Genomic DNA, 22,546 nt, shown 5'->3' with positions numbered 1-22,546 from the left:
TGCTTCAGTAGAGAGAGAGGGACAGCTTTTGTAACCCAATCTGCATGTCCTTGTGCTTTCACCAATTACTTCTGATGCTAGATGAAGGGAAACCATAACGGTTTGTGGTTAATGACAATGAGCTGCTCAACTATGCCGAAGAAGGAAAACTTGCTGCAGGTAGAAGTGACAGAGACCAAGCATGCATTGCTGAAGCTGGATCCCCGTTTGCTAAGTATGCTTAGCAAGGACCTGGTGCTCCTTCTGCACCGATCCATTGATGGTGTTTCATATGATTCTCTTGCTTGACCACTTGAGCAGCACTTAGGGTGCCAGCAAATCACTCAGCTTAAAAATGCCTGCCAGTTCAAACCATAATGTTACCCTGGTGTTTGGTGGATGATCCTCATGGGGTTGGTAGTGACGAGAAACCCACCCACCCACCCACTGCTGCGTCAGAGAATAAATTTCATGAACTGTAGTGCACAAAAGGACTGACCACTTGGAATATCCACATTGCCGACATTAAGCCACCTCGAAACAATGCTTGTGTGTCAATTTTTTAAAAAAACTGAACATTTTCTGCATTTTCCCTCCTTCAACTTTGCCAATATAATCAAGGTAAACTTACAGTGTAGAAACACTATGTGCTGGTGTCTTTGCTGCCTTATTTAAACGTTCTTGCATTCCGATACAAGTTGATTTTTAAATACAGTAATTTTGTAATTGCTCAGTTGAGAATGAATTTGGGACTTGCGCATTTATTGGTTTAAACCCCCTCCCTCTTTTCTTTTTCCTTTGCTAGATTTGAATCTACAGCTGGCTGTGATTTGACATATTTGGGGTGTGTGGAATATTGGCCATAATCTTGCCAAAGTTAGTAAACGTAAGTCTCTCTGCTTCCAGTGGGACAGTGAAATTTGGTTGGGTCACTGGAAATAGCTTCAGTGATAGGAAAAACTAAAGTAGTTTGATAAAGCGTGGGTATACCAAATGTAATTATCAGTTGTACTTTGACTAAGTGTACTATTGTTTTTATTGTTGCTGGATGTAAATATACTTGAATAATGAAAGAAGTCTGTAGCGCTGTGCCATCTTGATACCTTTAGCTCTATTGACTTCTTAGTCGTTAACTCTAAAGCATTTATCCATCTTCAGTGGCATTTTGTATGTGCAGGTGCAAATCAATTGTTGTGGAGTGGCTTTTCCCCTTTTCTTGCAGTCCTTCATTTTTCTCGACTAACTCAAGGCTCATCGTGCTAACAGTGTCCCAGGGCAATTAACTGGTGTACTGGTTCACAACCGTGAACTGCTTTTTTCCTGAAGGCATAAAAAAGGAACACTTTTCTCCACTGTATTTTCCAAATGATTATAGATTAGTGCACTCGTAAATCTAGGGCTATGTATAAACGTTCATGAAAAGAGGAGTTAGCAGTGTGGAAGCACAATCGTTGCTTCCTTCTCAGAGCATGTTGAGCTGAGGGGAAATGTTCTGCTGGTTTCAGCAAATGCCAGATGTGCAAAGTGCTGACTGGCTGGTGCCTATGAGGCCATCCTCTTCCCAAAAATATTTTGTTGCATTAAAAAATGTCATTAAGAGAAGAAGAAAAACATGTGCAAAGGGGTGTGTACATGGAGCTGCCCTGTTGGTTAAACTGAGAGGGGAAGCTTGCACACACATGAGCTTTCTTGCCGCAATGCAAACATAAGGTAGAAAGCAGCTCTCTTTGCATAAGTGGGGCTGTTATGATTGTCAAATAAATCATTGCCTCAGCCAGGGTTTACAGTAGGAACCGCATGTACCTGCAGGACAGTGGATCCTGTCATTTAGAGAGACTTGCATTAATTTTAGGGCATGCTGTGGGCAGTATAAGTTTGTACAAATATTTAGCATGCACTCGCTTCTGTACATGAAAAGCAGCAGCGTGCATTTTTGCCACTTGTTTGTACAGTGTGCAAAAGAAGGTCAGTGAGCCAGGATCAATCAGAGCTCCTTGGAGCAAACATCCTCAAGAGTTCATGCTTTAGCACTTCACATATTCTTTCACACCTGAAATGAAAAGTCCCTTATTGGTGTAATCTTTGCATTGCGGAAAAATGATGTAACCATCCTCTGCCACAATGCTAATGTGATGGATAATAGGATTAAGGTTCTAGATGGTGTCTACAGTCACTGAGGAGCACAAACAAAATCCATGGTGACGATTGTCTTGCTTTCATTCATGTAAGCCAGTGCTACTCAGTGACAGTCCAGTTCATGAGCCATTGGCTGCTGGTCTGTGGTGACTCTGCCACAGCCCAGGATGGGTGGGATGTTTCAGGTACCCAATATGGTACCAACTCCTGGCACATCAGGTGGGGTGGGATTTGCCAGTCCACCCCATGAGAGAGTTTGAGAAGCACTGATGTAAGCAACCATAGCAAAATTAAATGGGAAAGGAGATGATCAGTTTAAGCACAAGTCATGTAAATTATGTCCCCCCCTCAATAGGTTAGTTATCTCCTCTTCCCTGGATTTAAGCACCATCTTTTAAGAAGAAATGTGTTTATTTCTTGATAGAATATTGCTGGGCAAACTAGAATGTTCTCATCCATGCAAAATAACTCTTGATGACAGTTCAGTCCCTACTCAAAGCTTTCTTCATCCAGTTTAACAAAAGGTAACCAATTTTATAATTTGCACATCTTATTTATGGGATGGCTTGGTTTCCACAATATTTTACACTCAAAGTACACTGTAAACAATTTAAAATCTAATTGGGAGGTACTAATTGTGTAAATGCATTAAAGAGAAAAAATTAAATAATGTTCCAGTTTGGGGGCTACTTTATTTCCCGTTTTCTCAAAGTGAATGTAGATTTGATTTCCCCCAAGATTTTTCTACTGAAGTAGAAGAGTTCTGTTTTATATATAAAAAACATTCCCCCCCCGCCCCCCCGGACATGTAATTCTAGTATTACTCAGTCTGGAGTTACTCCTTGCAAATGCATAAATATATTTTAAATTTAAAAATTAAAGAAAAGGAATAGATCTCATGAGAGATCTAAATCCTTTTTCTAGGAAGAAGGGGAAACTATTTCCCTTTCTGCGACAAATGCAACATACCAGCCAGTGTTCCACATAAAAATGCATAGAAGCTCACCTGCTCTTGGTCTCAAGAAGTTTAGAAGGTGGAAAATGTTACAAGCAGGCAGGGCATGGGGGGAAATCGGCAAAAAACAAAACAAAACAACCAAGTGCGCAACAGTCTTCAGAGTGTCACGCAGCTGAAATATATGGAATATGTTACAAATGATTCTTGTGTGGAAGCAGGGGTAAGTCTTAGCTGATAGTATCAGATGAACAAGCTGTAAAAATTGTAAAATCTCAAAGGGTATACGTCTTTGTTTTTTTGCTCTACCATAAATAAAATGCAAAAAGAAAAAGCAACATTTAAGATTGTGAGAGTGGTTATCGTTAAAATGTACATGAATGTAAAATACTTGCAGATATGTGTATATATTTCTGTAACATATGTATATTTGGTCCATAATGGTCGGAGCTGGAATACTGTAAAATTGCGCACTTTAATTCTTGTTGAAAACTTTAAAAATTTGTATCCTGTAAATTAAAAGCATCATTAAATCAGTAATTATTCTCTGTGATTTCAGTGCTCTTGTGCATTTCTCTGTGTAGTCATACTAGGCTTAAAATTCTTTTGTCATCACCAGTGTGGTCAGTCTTGTTGCTAACGTTGAGGAATTAAATGCAGGTGATTTATAAAGCAAGGATGACACACTTAAGGAATAGATAGGGGAATAAAATGACACGTTCTACATAGTGTAGGTTAATATTGTTTATTTTATAGACTATATCATAGTAGAATTACAAATCTAGTGGGCTTCCAGGTTATATAGATCAGCCCCTGCAAGATCCAATTAAAAAAACCAACAAGCAGTAGTTGATAGAGTGACACTATACACCAGACTGCATGAAGGATGTGGAATATTTTACACCGAGACACACAAACACATCCTACAGACAGACACACTTCCTTCATAGAATCTAGCCCTCCCTAAAATATATATTGTAATTGCAAGTTTGACATCACTCATATAAGGCATTTCCCCTGGCCACCCTCTTGTTTTAAGACAGCCATTTCAGGTAGATAAGACTTGTTAGTGGCCATGAAGTTTCTCTTCCCACCCTGTGCTTTTTCATGAAATGTTCCTGAGAATTTCCCCAACTTTCATCTTCCAGCCTCTGGTGTTTCCCCAAAGGCATTATGCATTGATTTGACATTATGAGTATTGACATTATGTCCTATGGATGCAAAACACTGGGTATATTAGAGGGCACTCGTTCATTTTTCACTTTCCCCCCATGTCTTAGCTGTCCAGCAAGGCATTAGTAGTACAGTACTCAAAATAGTCAAACTCTTTGATGTCAAAGGTAACTTTGCTCCACTGCTTGTAGGTCCTTCGGCCGTCTGGAGTTTCCACCACAAAATGCTTGATGGCAAGCATGGGAAGTTTGACTTCCCGGTAGATCATTTCCATGCCCCATTCCTGTATGGAGAAAAAGCAGGTCGGTTAGGTTATTGGCAAGGCCCACCCAGGTTTCAAAAGGGTGCCACTTAGTTGGGGAAAGCGTTAGCCCATGCCGAAAGTAGACAAAACACAAAACCATTTTCACTGAACTGTGACCTAGGAATTTTAAGACTAATCGATTAGGAAAGAGCCCTACAGTGTTTCATAATCAAGCCAATAATCTCTTGGGAGAAAGGGATGCATTTTGTTTTGTCTGATAGAATACTGAATTTATGAAGTGGCCTCGGTCTAGTATACCTGAAGGAGTGTCTCCACCCACATTGTTCTACCCAGACACTGAGGTCCAGCGGCGAGGGCCTTCTGGTGGTTCCCTCACTGCGAGAAGCCAACTTACAGGGAACCAGGCAGAGGGCCTTCTTGGTAGTGGCGCCCGCCCTGTGGAACGCCCTCCCACCAGATGTCAAAGAGAACAACATCTACCAGACTTTTAGAAGACATCTGAAGGCAGCCCTGTTTAGGGAAGCTTTTAATGTTTGATGTATTTTAATATTTTGTTGGGGTATAAATAATATATTATTATTATTATTATTATTATTATTATTATTATTATTATTATTATTATTATTAAACAGCCGTTCAGATATGTAGTCCAGCTCCTCAATCCAATGTAGTTAAACACCCTGAGGCTAATTGATTTCAGCAAGCTTGACTGTATGTAACTTTGTTCTACCTGGGTGGCCTAGAGGTGTAGAGTTTCAAAATACAGACCAGTTGGGGAGAAGAGGGAACTCCAGCAGGTGGTCATGCAACCTGTCCTCTTTTGCATCTTTCACCTTCAGCTGCGCCCAACTAATATTTGCAAAGGTTTAATTACTGGAGCTTGGCTGATTGGGTTCTTAGCACTTGCCTACTGATCTGTAATGCATGTTCTGCCTTCTATTCTAGCTCCAAGGACCAGTTAGAAGACTCAGCTACACGACAGGTTTCCTCACGCCCAGTTGGACAGAAGTAATGTGAAGAGCAGGAGGCAGAGTGAGCACAATTCCCTTGGGGCTAGAACCCATAATTAATGGTGAAACATGTAGCCTACTGCCAGGCTTCATACACCCTTGGCCCTTGCTCCCAAGACCTCTTCTGTAGAGTAGCTGCTCCCTAGACTAATTACAGATTCCCATGAAAGGCATTTAAACCTTAGGGAGATCAAGGAATCTACATGGCTACATGTTCAAATATGGAATCTGGCATCTCTTACTGAGATGTCCAAGTTTCCAGACCTTGGAAGTTTTAAAAACTGGCTGAAGGTGGGTGTTATCACAAGAATGAATCTAGTGGCTATGAGACTGGTCATATCCTTTGTCCCAAATCTTACAATCCTTTACCTAGCCACCCCATTCTTTATCCTCAAATACAACAAAAAGTGCCAAAAGTAGGCGAATTAAGAAAAATGCACCCTACGGTAGTAATGCCTAAGCCCTGGTTGCACTTACCTGCCCACAGTTACTGCAGCTGATGGAGCTGCCTGGCTTCCAGTCCCTAAACTCGCGAGGAATCATCACATGGCTATGTGATGCTCTGTAGTACGGACTAAATAGGGAACAACAACAAACTGGTTACTTAATTTATTACTTGTGAGACCAGCTGAATACACAAATCTGTAGATACCTATTTCAGTTGCTGAGTAGAAAGGTCATGTGTTTGAGGGTCATTTTCAGAGAGCCTCCTTTTTTGTTCTGTTGTAAATACTGCACCACATGCCATAAGTATTACATATACAAAAGCTCTTCCATCCAGGTGCCCACCCCTATGCACAACTACATAAAACTTTACATATCTAACAGGTTCAATTATTTTTTTGAAAAGGCATTCCTCACTTTATGGAGTTTGCTACAGGAAATGGCTTTTGACTACCTAGAAGGTGTTTAAAAAAAAAAGGGGCTGTGCAACTACAAGGCAGATAGGTCTATGAATAGGTAGCAGCCATAATAACAAAACTGAATTTATATGTTTAGTAGCAGTATCCCTCTTAAAAATTAAATTCTAGGTGGAAACAAAAGGGAAGGCTCTAATCTATGCCCTGCTTGTGTTTGGCTGCTGTTAAAAAAGATGCTGGATTGTTTACTGTGTTTAGATACCACTTTTTGTCACAAGTGACCTCAAAGAGGTTTGCATCCCCAGAGCACTTCTCATTCTCTTACTGTTACAGTTTCATTGAAACAGTACAAAGCTCTTTGCAGGCTAAAACTTTACTGCTGCATTGCAATGCTCTTGACTGATCCTCAACTCCAGCAGCAGCAGTATTTATGGTTTCCCATCAGCATGCATAGTGCCTTCCACCGGGATGGCCAATCTGTGGCACTCCAGATGTTCCTGGAGTCACAAGACCCAGCAAAGCCAATTGTCAGAGATGATGGAAGCTGTAGTCCAACAACATCTGGTGACAGATGGCCTTTTGGTATGATCTAGGCATATATTGTGCATATTCTTAGAACTGTACCCGGATCATCTGAGGCCCTTCTTTTTATTCAAAAATACTGAGGAGGAGGACCAAAGTCCCTTTCCCTTCCATTCTGTGAACAAGCATAAGTTGGTTGGGCCAGCTCTGACTTAGAAAAACATTGGGTCAACCTCAGCCAAAGTTGGCAGAGCAACAACCACACTCTGGGTTGTTTCCCCTATTGCTTCCTGTTCGGATGAGGCAAGCAGAATGGAGATTCTAAAAGCTTCTTACCTTTACTTACCTGAAGTCGGGGTTGATGTTTATGCGGTGCATATTCTCTATTAGGCGCAGGTCGCTGGCATAGCAGGCTGCCACATTGCAGTTGATGCAGTAGAAGCACACAGAGTCTGGATCGTGTAGCCGGCGTTGTTGCTCGCGTTCAGCATCCCGCACCCTGCGGCCGACAACAGCATCACGCTGAAGCTTTTCAATCTAGGAGGGACAAAGGGAGTTAGCCAATTGGGTCTGAGCCGGGAGAGCCTGCAGGTGAGAAGTAGCCAGAGAATCTGGTTCTAAAAAAATCATTCTAGAATCTCCCCCCACCACCCTCCATTTCTTCAGGTTTGCAAGGCTGGAGAGCATTCCTCTCCCAATGCACTCCCATCAATGCTTCTTCTGTTCTACCCACTGAAAATGTAAAATAGCTGCACAGCAAATCATTGCTTAAGTTTTAGCCTACTTTCTTTCAGTGTTATATAGCTTAATTATTCAGACACAACATGATCCAACGAATACCATTTCATGTTTCACATCTTCTTCAGCTTAACTGTTCCTGAAAGATCTGGAGAAAGTAATGCCTAGCCACTATTCCCCCTATACAAAACGGGAGCAATTTCCTCCCTTCCTAGGACTGTCACAAATGAAAATTGCAATAGCCCTCTGTGTGCCTTAAATGAGCAATAACATCTTTTCCCCACAGCAAAGCTACATATTCAGGATGTTGAAGGTCTTGCAGGGCTGTGCCACTTCAGAATGCCCCCTAATTAAAAATGAAACAGCACAACTTCCTGTTCAAGGATATCCCAGAGCTTTGGAGAGAAGGTTCCTAACCTAACTTTCTCCCTAATGGACTAGTTTTATATCCCTATCACCTCCAAAGAGTTTGGTTCCCTCCACCCTTTTATCCTCACAACCCTGTGAGGTAGGTTAGAGTAGCCCAAGGCTACCCAATGAGCTTCATGGGGGTGAGCGGATTAGAAACTGGGTCCCCTTAGACCTAGTTGGACACTCAGGCACAGGGGCCAAATGCAGCCCTCTCTAGCCAGCCCTTGGGATTTTTCCAAGGCCACACCCTTTCCCAGACCTTACTTGAATGTTTTTGCAGGAACATGTCTACGAGATGACTCACTGTTTTCCCTTTAGTTATAAGGGTTTTGCTTAGGCTCATTGTGCCCTCAAGAGCTCTTTAACCATCTATCATTCACTGAGGGGGTCTGGTGAGTCCTGTATTCCCACAGGAGCAAGCCCAGATCTCTTTTGATCAATTATTGTGATTGCAGAACCCTTACAATTCTGTTCCTCTATTCTAGGAGTTAATTTCTAAGTAAATTGCTGACTTGCCTTGTTTATCCTACTGTTTTCAACCCTCAAGGCCAGCTGTTCTCAGTCATGTGTCGAGCCTCGCTCTCCCCCCCCCCGCTACACCCCCCCCCACCCCATATGCTGGTGGGGGAAAGCAGAGCATGCGCCCGCCTCAGCTGGCATCTCCCAAGTGTCCCTGAACTCTGGTAGTGTCTCTCGCTTGCCCAAACAGAAAGGGGTGTGAGTGTGAGCGAGCACGCATTGACCTCTGACTTTTGTATGCCAGGAATGGAATTACTATATACGGTCATACCTCATGTTACGTTTGCTTCATGATACATTTTTTCAGGTTGCGTCCCGCGGCAACCCAGAAGTACTGGAAAGTTTTGCCTCTTGCGCATGCGCTGATGCACAAAATGACATCATGCATGCGCAGAAGTGGCAAATCACAATCTGTGCGTGTGCAGACGCGCTGCTGCGGGTTGTGTTCTATTCATGTTGTGAACGGGCCTCCGGAACGGATCCCGTTCACAACCAGAGGTAGCACTGTATAGATAAATAAGAGTCATGTCTGCTCTGTTTTGCCCCCAGCCTCCCCATCCCCCTCACTGGCATATGGCCCTCCGAAGGTTCCCAATTAGGGAATGTGGGCCTTGAGTTGAAAAAGCAACAACAACCCCGGCTCTAGCTACTCTGGTTTCTCCAGGTATTGTTTTTAATGTTTATACATGAGGGAGCATTCAGATGTGCATCTCCCCCCTCCACATTCTGAAGAGATAGTCCAGGAAGAGCTCAACCATGTGATTTTCCTGCATGTATTACTTGCCTCAAAGTGTGTTATTCTCTCCCCACCTCCAAAAAAAGGCCACCCCCAAAAATGCATGGTTTTACTCCTTTACCAATGGCTTCCTCCACCCCTGCTTCTATCAGCTCTGTGCATCCACCGGCTACCCCCTTTCCCAAAAACGTCCTTTTACCTTTAGGCGGTATTCTCGTTGAGGCTGTTGCAGCTGCAGCTGCTGCACCCACACAATCGCTTTCTCCATCAGGACCTCCAGGGTCTCGTTGAGCTTCTCACGGGCGACTTCCTTGCTGTTGGCCTTGGCCAAAACACAGCAGGTGCTGTCCGGGGCACGGGCACGTCCCCTGGCCTGAAAAGGCAATGAGAAGAGTGCTTGCATCCTTCCCTAGAAATCCAGCCCAGCTGCTCCTCTTTTGTCTGTTCCCTTAGGTAGGGCTGGGCAATACCTGGCTTTCAACATCACGATGTATCACCAGCTAAACATCACGATATATCACTATATTGTGATGTCTGAAATAAGGATGGAACTATGTAGAGGCAAACAAGGTATAGCCACGTGGTCCACTCAGCCATCATTTCCCATTATAACCGCATTGTCCTCTGTGATGCTGGATAGCCATTATATTGGGGAATTGCTGGTTACTTAAAGGACTTGGGGCATAGTCCCCCGCCCCCATATAAATTTTCCCATACAAGAATTTATATGTATATGGACAAATGAAGAGGGTGGATGACAGGGGTCTCATTGGCACTGCACTCTGCGGTGTGCCCAGCTGCCCTATAACAAAGGTTGATTTTTTTACGGTGATGAGGAGTATAAAAAAGCAACTAAAAGGAAGCAGGAGACCCAGGGCCTGGAATAAAAGAACCAGGGTTTGGGCCTCTGTAGCATGTCCTCCCAGGATATACTGAGCCCTGTAAGGCTCCCCATGGCAGAGGTCAAGAGTGAATTCCAACAAGTTCCCCCCAAGAGTAGCGCTGACTGACCTGCATCATGGCAATCTCGTTCGTCATCAGTCCATAGCGGACGACGATATTACACTCGGGGATGTCCAGCCCCTCTTCAGCCACGCTGGTGGAGAAAAGCAGATTGAGGGTCCCTTTGCGGAACTGATAGATGACTTCTTTCTGCTGTTGCTGGAGGAGACAACCCAAGACAAGGTGAAAAGATGTGGAGCTTGTTGAGGCATTGGGCTAAAGCTTCTCTTGCGTCCTCAACCCCAGAGCACAAGCGATTAACATCACATAAACGTTGGCCTTCGGAGCAACTGCGACTGCCCTCTTGAAATGTGTGTTTGCAGGACAATAAGGGCACAAAAGGATGCTCCTAACATTTTTAGAGCGCTTGGGTAGCTCTAAAAGCACCTTTGCATTCTATCTGAGCATATGATCCCTTTCCAGGTCTAAATTTGGAAAAAAATTATAGCTTTGATACAATAACTAGCTGCGCCCTTTGTTGAATGGCTGGTTCATGAGCAGAAAAAGAAAACTCTTGGGTTTTCTTTCCTTTCTGTAGCAGAGTTCTTTATACAGAAATATTTTCCTGCATCTTTTACTTCTTTACAGCAGCAGCAGCAGCATTCCAGCTATCTCTTAGTGAAATTCCCATTACAGGAATAAACACCATTTGGTTTTGTTTCTCAGGGTATTTATTACGTACAAAACTTTACACTGGCCATTAATAATAAAATAAAAACAAATGAAGAAACATAATCTTTTTCTCTTTTTAGCCATCTGGCCAGAGATCTAATGCTGGCTCATTCACATACTCATTTACGCTGGCCCAGACTTAGTGGATCACATGCCCTGATAAGGACACCTGTTGCTGGGGGAAATTTCCATTGCCTAGCAACTTGTTCAAGGCCATTTACAAGTTTCTTCTAGAATATTCCAATAGATGTTGTCAATAAATCTGCTTCCCCGGCACCTCCCCTAATATCCCTGGACTAATTTTGGAATTAAAACTTTGTGTCTATGTGAAGCATGGAGAAAAGCACAAATCTAATAGACTACCTACTGTTCTAATTCAATAATTGGTACACCAGCCAATTCAGCTTCAAAGCTAGGAGGAAGCCAGGCCCACCCTGCAGATGATGGTGACCTGTGTGCTCCGTTTTTATGTTATACAGGATCTGTCCTCAGAGAAAATCTTGGTGGCTGCAAGACAGCTGTGGAGCGTGCCAAAGACTGGGCTTCTTTTGCATTTGGTAGCCTATTTTTCTTTTTAGTTTTAATGTGCTGTTTTGCCCTCTCTCTTGAAGTCAGTTCACACAGTCCTTGGCAGCTGCAACCTCAGTTGAATGAATCAACCATCGCAAGCAAAACTCTTGTCACCTGGTGTTACCTCTAACACAATGGCTTTCAATGGAGGCAGTTGACGTGTTCCTCTAGGATATATCAACCCAAGAGAAATCGAGTAATATGCATACAACTATGAATTTACCCTAAGGTCCCCTTAGGGTCTCCAACATCCCTTACTTGATCTGTGGTAGAACTGTTAATGTTACCTGGGTCATGTGTTTTGTCTGACTGCTGAAGCCAGCCCCAGTCAACACAGCAGCCTTGATCCCGAGTTCTCGCAAGTTTTGGTTCTCCTGTACCCATTGGTGAAGGCAATGAGCGCACTGACGTGTCCGGGTGAACACAATGCCCCGCGAGCTCTCCAGTTCTTGGAATTGATTCTGGAGGACTTTCTGCAGCTCCTCAAGTTTGGGATTCTCAAAGCCCTTGTCTTGAGCAATGGCCAAGAGGCGTGCTTTGTAGCCTGCAAGGCAAGTGCACAGCACACAGATCTCAGCTCTTGAGTCTGATGATTAGGAAGAGTATTGCTTACAGTTTAAAAACAGTTAACACAACCAATCAACAATGTAACAGTAAGTGAAAAAACAAAACCCATGAAACTTCAAATGGCCCACTGTACCTTCCACAATGTTGGTCACCATATGGCAACAGTGTCTGTTGGAGAGCAGTCAGTCTCATAAACAGTTTCTTTTCACTCGTTAGCTCCTCCTCTTTTTTCTTTCTTTTTCCAATTTGCTTAATTAATTCCCATTTCTTGTCAAATTTGGAATCCTAAGCTTTGCCCAAAAAAATCCCAAAAACTTTTTTAGGGCAGGCTGAAAACAACTCTATGCATCCAGCTAGAGGAAGCAACTCACGGCAGGTTCAGGCTGAGCAGTGTCTTCCTTTGTTTGCCAAAGCACACACAATTTTAGAAAAAAAATACAAGGAAAAGTACTTGTGTACCAGTAGTGGCTTTCTCAGAGTCTCTGTGATTTTGGGTGAGGGAGGCCAGGGGAGAAGAGTGGAACTGGTTGCAAAACAAGTTGCGGCGGAGAATGGTTTACCTCTCAAGGCCTTCCAGCATTTGAGAACACACAGGGTGTGGGGTGGGTGTTTGTGGCCGTGTAAAAAGATGCCCCTGTTTATTCTAAAAATGGCAACTTTTCATTTGTGACCTCCTCCACATGAAAGAGAAAACTATTCCAATTCAGAGAGATCATGACTTCAATGCCTCTCATGGGACTGTCCCAGTCTTCTGCCCCCTTTCACCGCCCCTGAATCCCACCAGCACAAAGGCAGGAGAATGGCTCTTTTGCTTTCCCCAAAGGGTATGAATGCCAATCCACATGGTTCTAGGATGTAGCCACCCCCAGCTACTAACCAAATGTAAGGGGGCTCGGAGCTGCCCAACAGGACGGTGGATGCCAAAGGACAGTTTGTATCTGGCCCGGCTTCTGCCCTCCACATTCCTTGAGGAAGAAGTGCATCTTGTCATCGATGTTCTTGCACTCGGGATTGAGGCACTTCAGGATCTGGGCCAGCGCATTGGCCATCTGCTCACTGCTCAGCCGCGTTTTCTTGGTCTGCAGTTTCTTCAGCAAATCCTTTGTGGGCATGGGCCCTCTGGTCAAGGAGTGGCACACGGCATCCTCCGTCAGCTGCACCTTAACACTGCTGACTTGCCCGACTGTGGCTGGGGGTAGATTTCCCAGAGATGATGAGGCCTGGGACCCAGTGTCCAACTTCAGCCTCTTTGCTGCAGTGAGCTCACTGGACCCTGCCTGTTGCTTTCCTTGCTCCACTTTGTTAGCTGTGGCCCACAAGGTGGAGTTGCTAGCCAAGCCCTTGTGTTCTTTCTTGGGAGGAGATTTCTTTTTCATCATGAAGAGTGTGAAAGATGCTTCATTGTCAATGTCGCTGTCCTCAGACGTCTCAGACTCATCACTGGTGTCTTTCTTTTTCTTTTTATCCTGGGGAGTCGGGGCCTTCTTCTCTCCTCCTCCTCCACAGGCTTCTCCTCCTTGCTGTGTTCACTACTCTCGCTTGCTTCGTCTATACCTTTTGGGATGTCTTCCTCTTTGGTCACTTTGGGCTTGCCCACTGCTTCTTCCAGAGCTGCTGGGTCCGCCAGACATGTAGTCAACCTCTTGCCCTTCAAAGTCCCCATCATCACTGTCTTCAAAGGCTTCATCGTCAGATCCCTTCTTCTTTTTCTTCGCCAGAGGGGCTTCTTGGGCTTGGTGTATTTCTTCTCATCCACATCGCTGAACTCGCTGTCATCCAAGTTCATCTCCAGCTCATCTTCCAAGTCATGGATTTTTTGGGTAGCTCCCCCCCCCTTTTTTTTGGTCTTTCTTCTTCTGCTCCTCTTCTTCATCACCTTGGTCTTTCAGCCGCTGCTGCTGCATGATGCTAAAGTGGTTCAGAACCTTGTTCTGCCTCTCCCACTCCTCCTCAGCTTCCTCTGCAGTCAACGTGCGATGCTTGGCAATGGGTGTGAGGTTCTGCCAGTTGGTGACTGGGAAGGCTTCAAAGGCGCCACCTGGACCCTGAGTGAAGATGTAGTAGGAGGTGTTTTCTATCACCCCACCCTTTTTCACACCTTTGAACTTGCACCCAGTCTTGCCCATGACTTTCAGGATCCAGGGCTGGTTTTCAAGCTTGAACTCCTTTAAGGTGATGCCATATTTTTTGTGCTGTGCCTCCTCATGAGGGTTGCAGTTGAACTTGCTGCCAGCTCCGGACTCCGTCATCTCTTCTTCCTGGTAGATCTTCTTACTGCTGAGATCTCGCTCCATCTTTGCTTGGTGCCAAGTGGCATAGTTCACTTTGTCAGCAGCACTGAATGCCATGTTATATTTTTTGGAGGTGTTTGGGGGAAAATGAACCACATATCCAGTTGCCGTCTGCCTGCTGATCCCCAAAGAAGTCATTCCTGGATGTGCTGCATCCAACCAAGCCTCTCCAAAGCACATGTCTGCTGGGCAGCACCTCCTCCTCTTTTTTCTGAAGTTTCATCTTTCCACTTCTATATAGTTCTTTTTCTTCCTCTTTCTTCAAGAGTCTCTCTTCAAGCGGTAGTTTTAAGTGCTGACCTAGCTGATCACATGGAACTGGGAACTTGTTCCTGGCCTCTGTTTATATGGACTCTTCTCTTGGCCAACTCACCCACCTCATTTCAGAGAAGGAATGGACCAATCAGTCAGTTTTGGTTTCTCTCCATTTCTCAGTTTTTCAGTCTTTGATTCAGTTTTCTTTACAGTGGTACCTCAGGTTACATACGCTTCAGGTTACATACACTTCAGGTTACAGACTCCGTTAACCCAGAAATATTACCTCAGGTTAAGAACTTTGCTTCAGGATGAGAACAGAAATCGTGCTCCGGCGACAGCAGGAGGCCCCATTAGCTAAAGTGGTGCTTCAGGTTAAGAACAGTTTCAGGTTAAGAACGGACCTCCGCAACTAATTAAGTGCTTAACCCGAGGTACCACTGTAGTTCTGCAGCAATCTGCATTTTCTTTTAACAAGGTCTCATTCATAAACATTTTAGTGTGAATTTCTCCTAATAAACACCTTTTGTATGCAGTTTTGACTAATATACATGTTTTTGCAAAAAAAACAAACAAAAAAAACCCTAATATAATACATTATTGTACATAATTTTCACTAATATATGCATTTTGGTACACACTTTCCTCAATATATGCATTTCTGCACACATTGGTTGGAGAACTGAGTTGCAAAATTCAGAGAAGTGTGAATTTTGAAGGATATCTTTGCTTTAGCTTGTGTATTGGCTTGAGAAGTTCAAATTAGGTAGTTTCACATTAAAATGCAAGCAGAACAAAGTGGTGGTGTTTCTGTGAATCAAATTTCTCAGTGTACCTCCTCTGCCAACACTTACTGTCAAAGAGCCGGACCAAGTACTGCTCAGCAGGGTTCTGCAACACCTTAGTAGCATTTTCCAGCAGGTAAAACTCATCCAGAATTTTGTAGGCATCGATCATGCGCACAGTGTCGTTGACCATCAGGGCATCGTTGTATTTACGTAGGTGCAAGGCACACACTCGGGTCTTTTGGCAAAAGCGTTTTGCTCCTGACAGTGTGAAAGAGACAAATAAGATAATGGTTATGATTAATCATATACCTGCCCATCAACCAACTTTCCCTGAGTGGCTTACAACAGAATTATCAATGAAAGCAATATGCAATGATAGTTAAAAAAACAACAACAATAAAAGATGGCTAAAACCCTATTTGCAAAAAAGCAGCATGAAATAGTTTACACCCCCGATTTATAATGCCGTTAAAAAGCCTGGGTGAATAAAAAGGCTTTCAGCTGTCAATGGAAAGACTATAAATAACACACCAGGTAAACCTTACGGGGGGGGGGGGGATTCCTGCATTGCAGAGGGTTGGACTAGATGACCCTTGGACTCTCTTTCACCTCTACAGTTCTATAGTTCATTTGTAACAGACCCTATATTCAATCTCTGAAACTTTCCATAAAAATATCTTAGGATGCAGGTATAATAATAATAATAATAATAATAATAATAATATCTATACCCCGCCCATCTGGCTGGGTTTCCCCAGCCACTCTGCGCGGCTCCCAACCGAATGTTAAAAACACAATACAGCATTAAACATTAAAAACTTCCCTAAAAAGGGCTGCCTTCAGATGTCTTTTAAAAGATAGCTGCTTATTTCCTTGACATCTGATGTGAGGGCGTTCCACAGGGCAGGTGCCACTACTGAGCAGGCCCTCTGCCTGGTTCCCTATAACTTCACTTCTCACAGTGAGGGAACCACCAGAAGGCCCTCGGTGCTGAACTTCAGTGTCCAGGCTGAACGATGGGGGTGGAGACGCTCCTTCAGGTGTACAGGACTGAGGCCATTAAGGACCTTAAAGGTCAGCTCGGAAACATACTGGGAGCCATTTCCAGGGAGGAAGCCACTTAACCTGCCTGTGGACATGTTTCCTGTCCCTCCCGTCATATTTGTGCACTACAAAGCCGCTTATTGAGCACTCACCTTCCTTCTCAAGCACCACAATTTGCTGCTCGAAGATCTGGGTACCAAAATCCATAGTCAAGTCAGGCTCATTCAGGTAACTATATATCTGTGCCATTATCTCCATCAGTTGTTCTGCAAAGGGGTCCTGAAGATGACAGATCAGGGCAGCGTTCGTATTCAGACAAGGAAAACAAAATCCTATGGGCATGTTTTACTTTGCTCAGAGCTCCAGAGTCACCTTCTCATCATGGTGCCTCTGGTGCCTCTTCACAGTTGCCCTGTAGTTGCAAGAGGACCTTACCTCAGGCCTTTGTTGGGACAGGTTATACTGCTTCTTGGGTTGTGGGCCGTAAGTATCAACGTAGAACTTGTGTTTATCAGAAGACATGATTCTCTCGGTGTCCAGGTTGGCACAGATCTGGAAAGGGTTATATATATATGTCATTTATTATTACATTTATATCCCACTTTTCTTCCAAGGAGCTCTTCTTCCATGGCTGTCCCCCTCCCCATTTGGCAGCTACTCTGTGAGGTAGATTAGACTGAGATGGGAGACTGTGACTGGCCCAAGGTCACCCAGTGAGCTTCATGGCTGAGTGGGGTTTGAACCTTGGGTCTCGCGGGTGCTAGCTCAATGCCCTAGCTACTAGGCTATACTGGCTCCAAGAACAAATTGTAGGGAGTGGTTATGTCAATCACGTGAGCGCTTGAGACATCAGCTAAATCCACGATCATACCTATAGCCCTTAAAACACCAGTAGGAGTTGACTACAAGTGATAAAGTGGAAGAAAACAGGTGAGGAACCCAAGTATGCCTTTGTCACTTGCAGACGTGTCAAGTATCTGCAAAAGGTTTACTCCTTAATATGCTGCGGCTGTGTGTGTTTGTGGAGCATTCCCTCACTTGCAGTTGAAACAGTACTATATGCTACCACCTCATCTGGAGCATTGCAAGGTACCTTATACCAGGTGAGATTATTTGTCAATCTCCCCAAGTAGTATTGCCTTCTCTGACTGGAGCCAGTTTTAAGGGTCCAAGGCAGAGAGCTCCTTCCCATCACCTGTTGTACAAGACTCTTGCAGATGCCAGGGATTTAATTCTCTAACATGAGCTATGCTCCTTCTATGTATTTAGTGTTTGTGTGAAACGGGCCTGCAGCTGCAGACCAAAGCAGTCTCTGAATAGAAATAAGGTTAAAAAGGGGGAGAGCAACAATGACAATGCTTCCAAAATTTGGGCCAAATGTCTTCCATCGGACTCACCTGCAGAATGTGTTCCCGAGCTCCCTCCAGGGAGGTGGCACCACCCGTACCTAGCGAGGCTGTAAGCCCCAGGATCTGTGGTAAATTCTTTTCGCCCTTCAGCTTTCGTTCGAGGTAGCCCTCCATTATCTTGTTGTAGGCGGTTCCTTTGTGGGTGTGATGGCACTCGTCAATCACCAACAAGGTGAAATCTGCACAGATGACGACGACGACGACATTTATATCCCACCTTTCCTCCAACAGTTCTCTCCCCACTCCTCCTTTTATTCTCAGAACAACCTTGTGAGGTAGGTTAGGCTGAGAAGCAGTGACTGGCCCAAAGTCACCCAGTTCCCACTGAGTGGGGACTTGAACCCTAGTTTCCCAGGCCCTAGTCTAACTCTCTAACCACCACACCACACTACACTCTCAGATTATTTATGATGCAGTTTTTGTTGGTAAAAGACAAACAAACAATGAAACAACAAAACACACCCAAGTAGAGAAAGAATTCCTGGATGGCAAGACCCAAGTTTGGGGCAAGTTCTCTTTGGTGATAGAATCCCAGCAGAGATTTAAAGTCACAAAATATACAGCAAAGTATGGAAATACAGGCTGTTAGATCTTTAATATCTCATTAAAAAGTTCATTTCCAAATTTTGTCTCTTCCTCCAGCATAGGAAAAAACCTCCACACGTGACAAGTTAAAAAGGGTTTATTTATGAACACTTCAGAGGTCAGATTCATGGGCTTCAGAAAATTGCGCAAGCAGTAAAACTTATCTTAGTTACAAAGTGGTGAAAGTTCCTGTCATAGGAACTCGAGAATGGCGGATGACCAGTTCAAACCTCTTCACATGCTGAGCTTCTCAGGGGCGTGGGGTGTGGAGACAATAGGCTTGATTACCTATTTAAGCTTGATTACCTATTTAAGCTTGTTGGTTATATGAGGCTTGTTGCCCCAGAATTATGACCCAGCAGTGGAGGAGCAGTGTTTCCTTCCTGTCTTCCTTGTGGGCATTCCAGAAGCAACTGGCTGGCCACTGTGGAGAAAAGGATGCTGGGCTAGGTAGGGCTTTGATCTGATCCAGCTGGGCTCTTATGTTCATCCCACAAGAGGAAGTTATGGCCATCAACTGGGATCACATTAAAATAGGATTAGACAAATTCATGTAGGACAAGGTTATCAATGGCTACTAACCATGATGGCTATGTTCTACCTCTACTGTCAGAACCAGTATCCTTCTGAATACCAAGTGCAGGATGGGAGAGAGCTCTTGTGCTCAGGACCTGCTTCCAGGCTTCCCATAGGCATCTGGTGGGCCATTGAGAGAACAAGATGCTGCACTAGATGGGTCACTGGTTTGGCCCAGCAAGCTCTTATAACACCTCTTTCCCACCAGATGCTTACCTGTCAGGTCCACGTGCATCTCCTCCTCTTGGCTGATAAGGGCATTTTGAAGGATCTGTGCTGTGCAAATTATTAAGTCACTCATCTTCAACACTTCTGAGAAGAACAGCTTCTGGTTGCTGTCGCCACTGATGGCTGTAATGTTGAAGCAATTCTGCAAGACGCTAAACTCATTCTTCAGGTGTTGGTCCACTAGAGGCACCTGCCAGGGCAAGAATACAGCAGTGAAACATTTTCCTGGAAATGAGACTGAAACCTTGTCTTTTGGTAAGGTACTGTCTGTCTCCCAACCACCCACATCACCTGGTCCTTACCGTGTTGACTAACACAGCCACCTTGCTCTTCTGTACGCTCTCCATGTGCCTCTTACACACATACACAGCTGCCCGAGTCTTTCCGGAACCCGTTGGCAGCCAAATTATGATATTTTTGCCCTCCAAGGCAGGATCAATGACTTCCCACTGATAATCCCGAAGTTCCATGTGGCCACAGTTTTGAGGGCTGGTCTATGGAAAAACTTGGAAGACCAAGAGTCAAGTCAATTCAGCATAGCTCTCAGACACAAGTTACTCCTTCCATAACTTGCTGACAAGACTTTTCTGGCTGGTAAACTCTATGGTTATCAGGAGGACTCCACATTGTCAAGTTCACACAGCAAAGAGATTCAAACACAATCTCTGTTTACCCCTCCCAGCCTCATCGTTGACTGTTTACACAACATACATTTAAAGCACACCCTCCACTGCAAAGAACCCTGGGAACTGCAGTTCACCCCATACAGTGCTACAATTCCAGCACCCTTAACAAACTACAGTTCCTAGTATTATTATTTCTGTGGGGGGGGGGGAGGGGTGCTTTAAATTTACGGTAGGTATGCAGATAAAGAGACTGGAAAGTGTAAAGCTTGGAAACATTGAAGAGTATGTTGGAAAAGATGGGCAGAAAGAAAAGGGGAAGAAAGCCTTTTTTTTTATTGAACCGGGTAGTTGAATCCAGCCCAGGGCATCTAGGAGGATGTAGCAGCCAGGAGATTTAAGTAGGTCTGGAGACACAACTGAAGCTCACCCCCCAAGATGTGGGCACCTCTAAGCACACAGATCAAAACAGATGCCAAATAAACTTTTAATTTGGGTCTTCAGTGGGTTCCTTAAAAGCTGGACTTCTAGGTTCCCATTTACCATAGAAGGTATTTTAATACTGAATGCCATGTTATTTATATATATATTTATAAACATTTATAATGCTGTGAAGCATCCTGACTTTTCTATTCAACGCCATCATCTTTAGTGGGAGACGAAACTTGTGCTCACAAAGAACTGAGCTAAACAGATCGCCGTAACTCTGCTTCTCCCCGAAGCGAGACGCTTCTACCCCCCTCTATTTCCCCCTCATCATCACACACCATACCTGTCCCCGTTTAGTTCTTCTAGACAAGAATGCCACTGCTGTTGCCACTGTTCAGCTCCTTCTTCAACCCAGCTTGGTGAAAATCCCTGGTTCCACCAGTGTTTTCTTTAGTTTCCTTCTTGCCAGAAATCGAAACCTAAAAGCATTTTGCAAACAATCTCTTTCGGAGCCCCAACCAAGGGGTATCTTGACAGCAACAAACCAGGCCTTTTCAGATTGCATATCATTGAGCAACCCTGCTTGTAGGGTTCCCTTAATTCCTTAACATACGCAAACACACACACTTACTTACACAGAACCAAACACTGTTCCAAAAGTTGGTTCCTCATACATATATGGAACACTTATTTCTTATTTTTCTTATTTTTCCAGTATTCAGTTCAGTTCTCTACATCTCTAATTAGTTTGTGAATGTTCTTTTTTTAAAGTCCTCATGAAAATTCAATAAATTCAATTCATCAGTATTACAGTGCAAATTTATCCCAATACACACTTGTTTGTCTCCAGTCTTCCTTAATATAAAGCATTTGTGTATTATTATTTCATTATTATTAATAATAATGTTACAATATTATAATAATGTAATAATAAAAATATGTTTACTAATGTGTGCATTTCTGTATATGCATTTTTTTACACTTCACTTGGCTAGAGAACTGCACTGCCAAATTCACAGAAGTATACATTTTGAAGGACTGCATTTTGCTTTGAAAATTATTTTGGAAAGCACTATTAGGTTCAACTATCCGTGCAAATTTAATCAAAATTTCCCCTCCCCCCGGCCATGACACCAATCTGCATATGTTTTGCAGGTGCTAATTTATATGTAAAGATGCAAGTTTAGATAAATTTTTAGAAGGGGAAAAAACAAACACGAGTTTTTGCTGTCAGGGCATATAAGATTTTCTGTGTCCGCTGTATGTGGATTGCCCATTCTGTCCCACCCACAATGGATGGGCAAGAATGCATGTTTACGTACATATTAAAACTTTAAAAAGGCTTGTCCAACATCTAATAAGGCTCAGCCCCCTCACTCCCTTCTCCCACACTTATTCACATGCACATCCATCCAGTCTTTCTCTCTTCCTCTACTTCCATTCACACAATCTCTCTCCATCCACCCAACGCTCACTCAGTCTCATTGGCATAGCGTGGGTTGCCAGTGGCCAGGGCCACACAGAGGGAGGCAACCGGACAGAGTACACATACACAATCATGTCACCCAGCAGATTGCAGCTGCAGAATCAGGAAAAGAAGTGTTCCATTGTCTGGAGAGGTCACTTCCTGGTTTGCATGGGGAAGCCATTTTCAATGGAGCCCAGAGATAGAAACACGCAGCTGCATGGAGGCAGCACCGGTATTTTGCACCTGGGGCAAGTGCCCCTGTGGTGCCCCCCATGCTACACCACTGCTCACTCACCACCACCCCCCGTACTCCCCATCGGCATTAATTTAGAAATCTCCTTTCATTAGTCAATATCATCCATACATGAAACCCAGCAACCACAGCTCAAAGCCATTTGTGCCACAAATGGAAAGTAAAAAAGAGAAAAAACCATCACCATGTGCACACCAGTTCACTCAAGAAAGTCAAGTCACACGTTGTGCATTATATAATTGAGAAACTAGAGGGGACTTTCCAGAAAGCATCTGCTTTAGGGATGGGACCAGAACAGTCAACCTTGGGGAATAAGAGAGAGAGAGAGATCTATTTTTAATAAGCTCTAAGTATGACTAAACAACAACAACAAAGGGGTTATAACAGAAATGGGACTCTCTCTGAATTCCAGATGGTAGAGACAAACAATAGGGAAATGCTCTGTTGTGAACAAAATCTGGTCTTGTTCCCTTACGGGGTAC

General features: G+C 43.9%; 2 protein-coding genes and 1 pseudogene across 3 annotated transcripts in view; 1 reads left to right on the top strand and 2 right to left on the bottom strand.

Annotated features, from left to right (window-relative positions):
• The window catches only part of FGD4 (FYVE, RhoGEF and PH domain containing 4), a 100,777-nt gene extending 97,992 nt beyond the window's left edge, over positions 1–2,785 (top strand). Inside the window, exon 18 of the mRNA XM_028746199.2 lies at positions 785–2,785. The gene's annotated coding sequence lies outside the window, so the exon portion shown is untranslated. The remainder of the gene's footprint in view (positions 1–784) is intronic.
• Positions 2,786–3,799: 1,014 nt separating this feature from the next.
• Positions 3,800–22,114, bottom strand: DHX58 (DExH-box helicase 58). 2 transcript variants are annotated; one of them, XM_028746210.2, is made up of 13 exons: positions 20,687–20,822; positions 19,594–19,796; positions 19,280–19,481; positions 17,891–18,081; positions 16,929–17,045; positions 16,646–16,772; positions 15,516–15,707; positions 11,836–12,092; positions 10,316–10,465; positions 9,504–9,677; positions 7,247–7,437; positions 5,996–6,092; positions 3,800–4,526 (listed from the first exon to the last, which is right to left on the bottom strand). In XM_028746210.2, exons 2-13 carry the CDS (start codon positions 19,759–19,761, stop codon positions 4,347–4,349), a joined length of 2,046 nt encoding a protein of 681 aa, XP_028602043.2. In that variant the 5' UTR covers positions 19,762–19,796; positions 20,687–20,822; the 3' UTR covers positions 3,800–4,346. The 2 variants fall into 2 exon arrangements, 1 of the variants encoding a protein (XP_028602043.2); XR_013394409.1 differs by having other exon boundaries at positions 4,509–4,526; positions 7,237–7,437; positions 20,687–22,114.
• Positions 12,134–15,505, bottom strand: LOC114605222 (general transcription factor IIF subunit 1 pseudogene; annotated as a pseudogene).
• Positions 22,115–22,546: the final 432 nt, after the last annotated feature.

The sequence above is a fragment of the Podarcis muralis genome, chromosome 10, assembly GCF_964188315.1.
Source record: "Podarcis muralis chromosome 10, rPodMur119.hap1.1, whole genome shotgun sequence".
Lineage (NCBI taxonomy): Eukaryota > Metazoa > Chordata > Lepidosauria > Squamata > Lacertidae > Podarcis > Podarcis muralis.
This window is presented reverse-complemented; position numbering and strand designations above follow the sequence as displayed.

Bases quoted from the DNA above. Each gene is read 5' to 3' on its own strand.
- DHX58 (XM_028746210.2), bottom strand. From the start codon at position 19,761: ATGGAACTTCGGGATTATCAGTGGGAAGTCATTGATCCTGCCTTGGAG. The intron at 17,046-17,890 runs GTGAGTCCGATG...AACCCTTTCCAG, and splicing joins CTCGGGAACACATTCTGCAG to ATCTGTGCCAACCTGGACAC. The intron at 15,708-16,645 runs GTGAGTGCTCAA...TCACACTGTCAG, and splicing joins TGTGGTGCTTGAGAAGGAAG to GAGCAAAACGCTTTTGCCAA.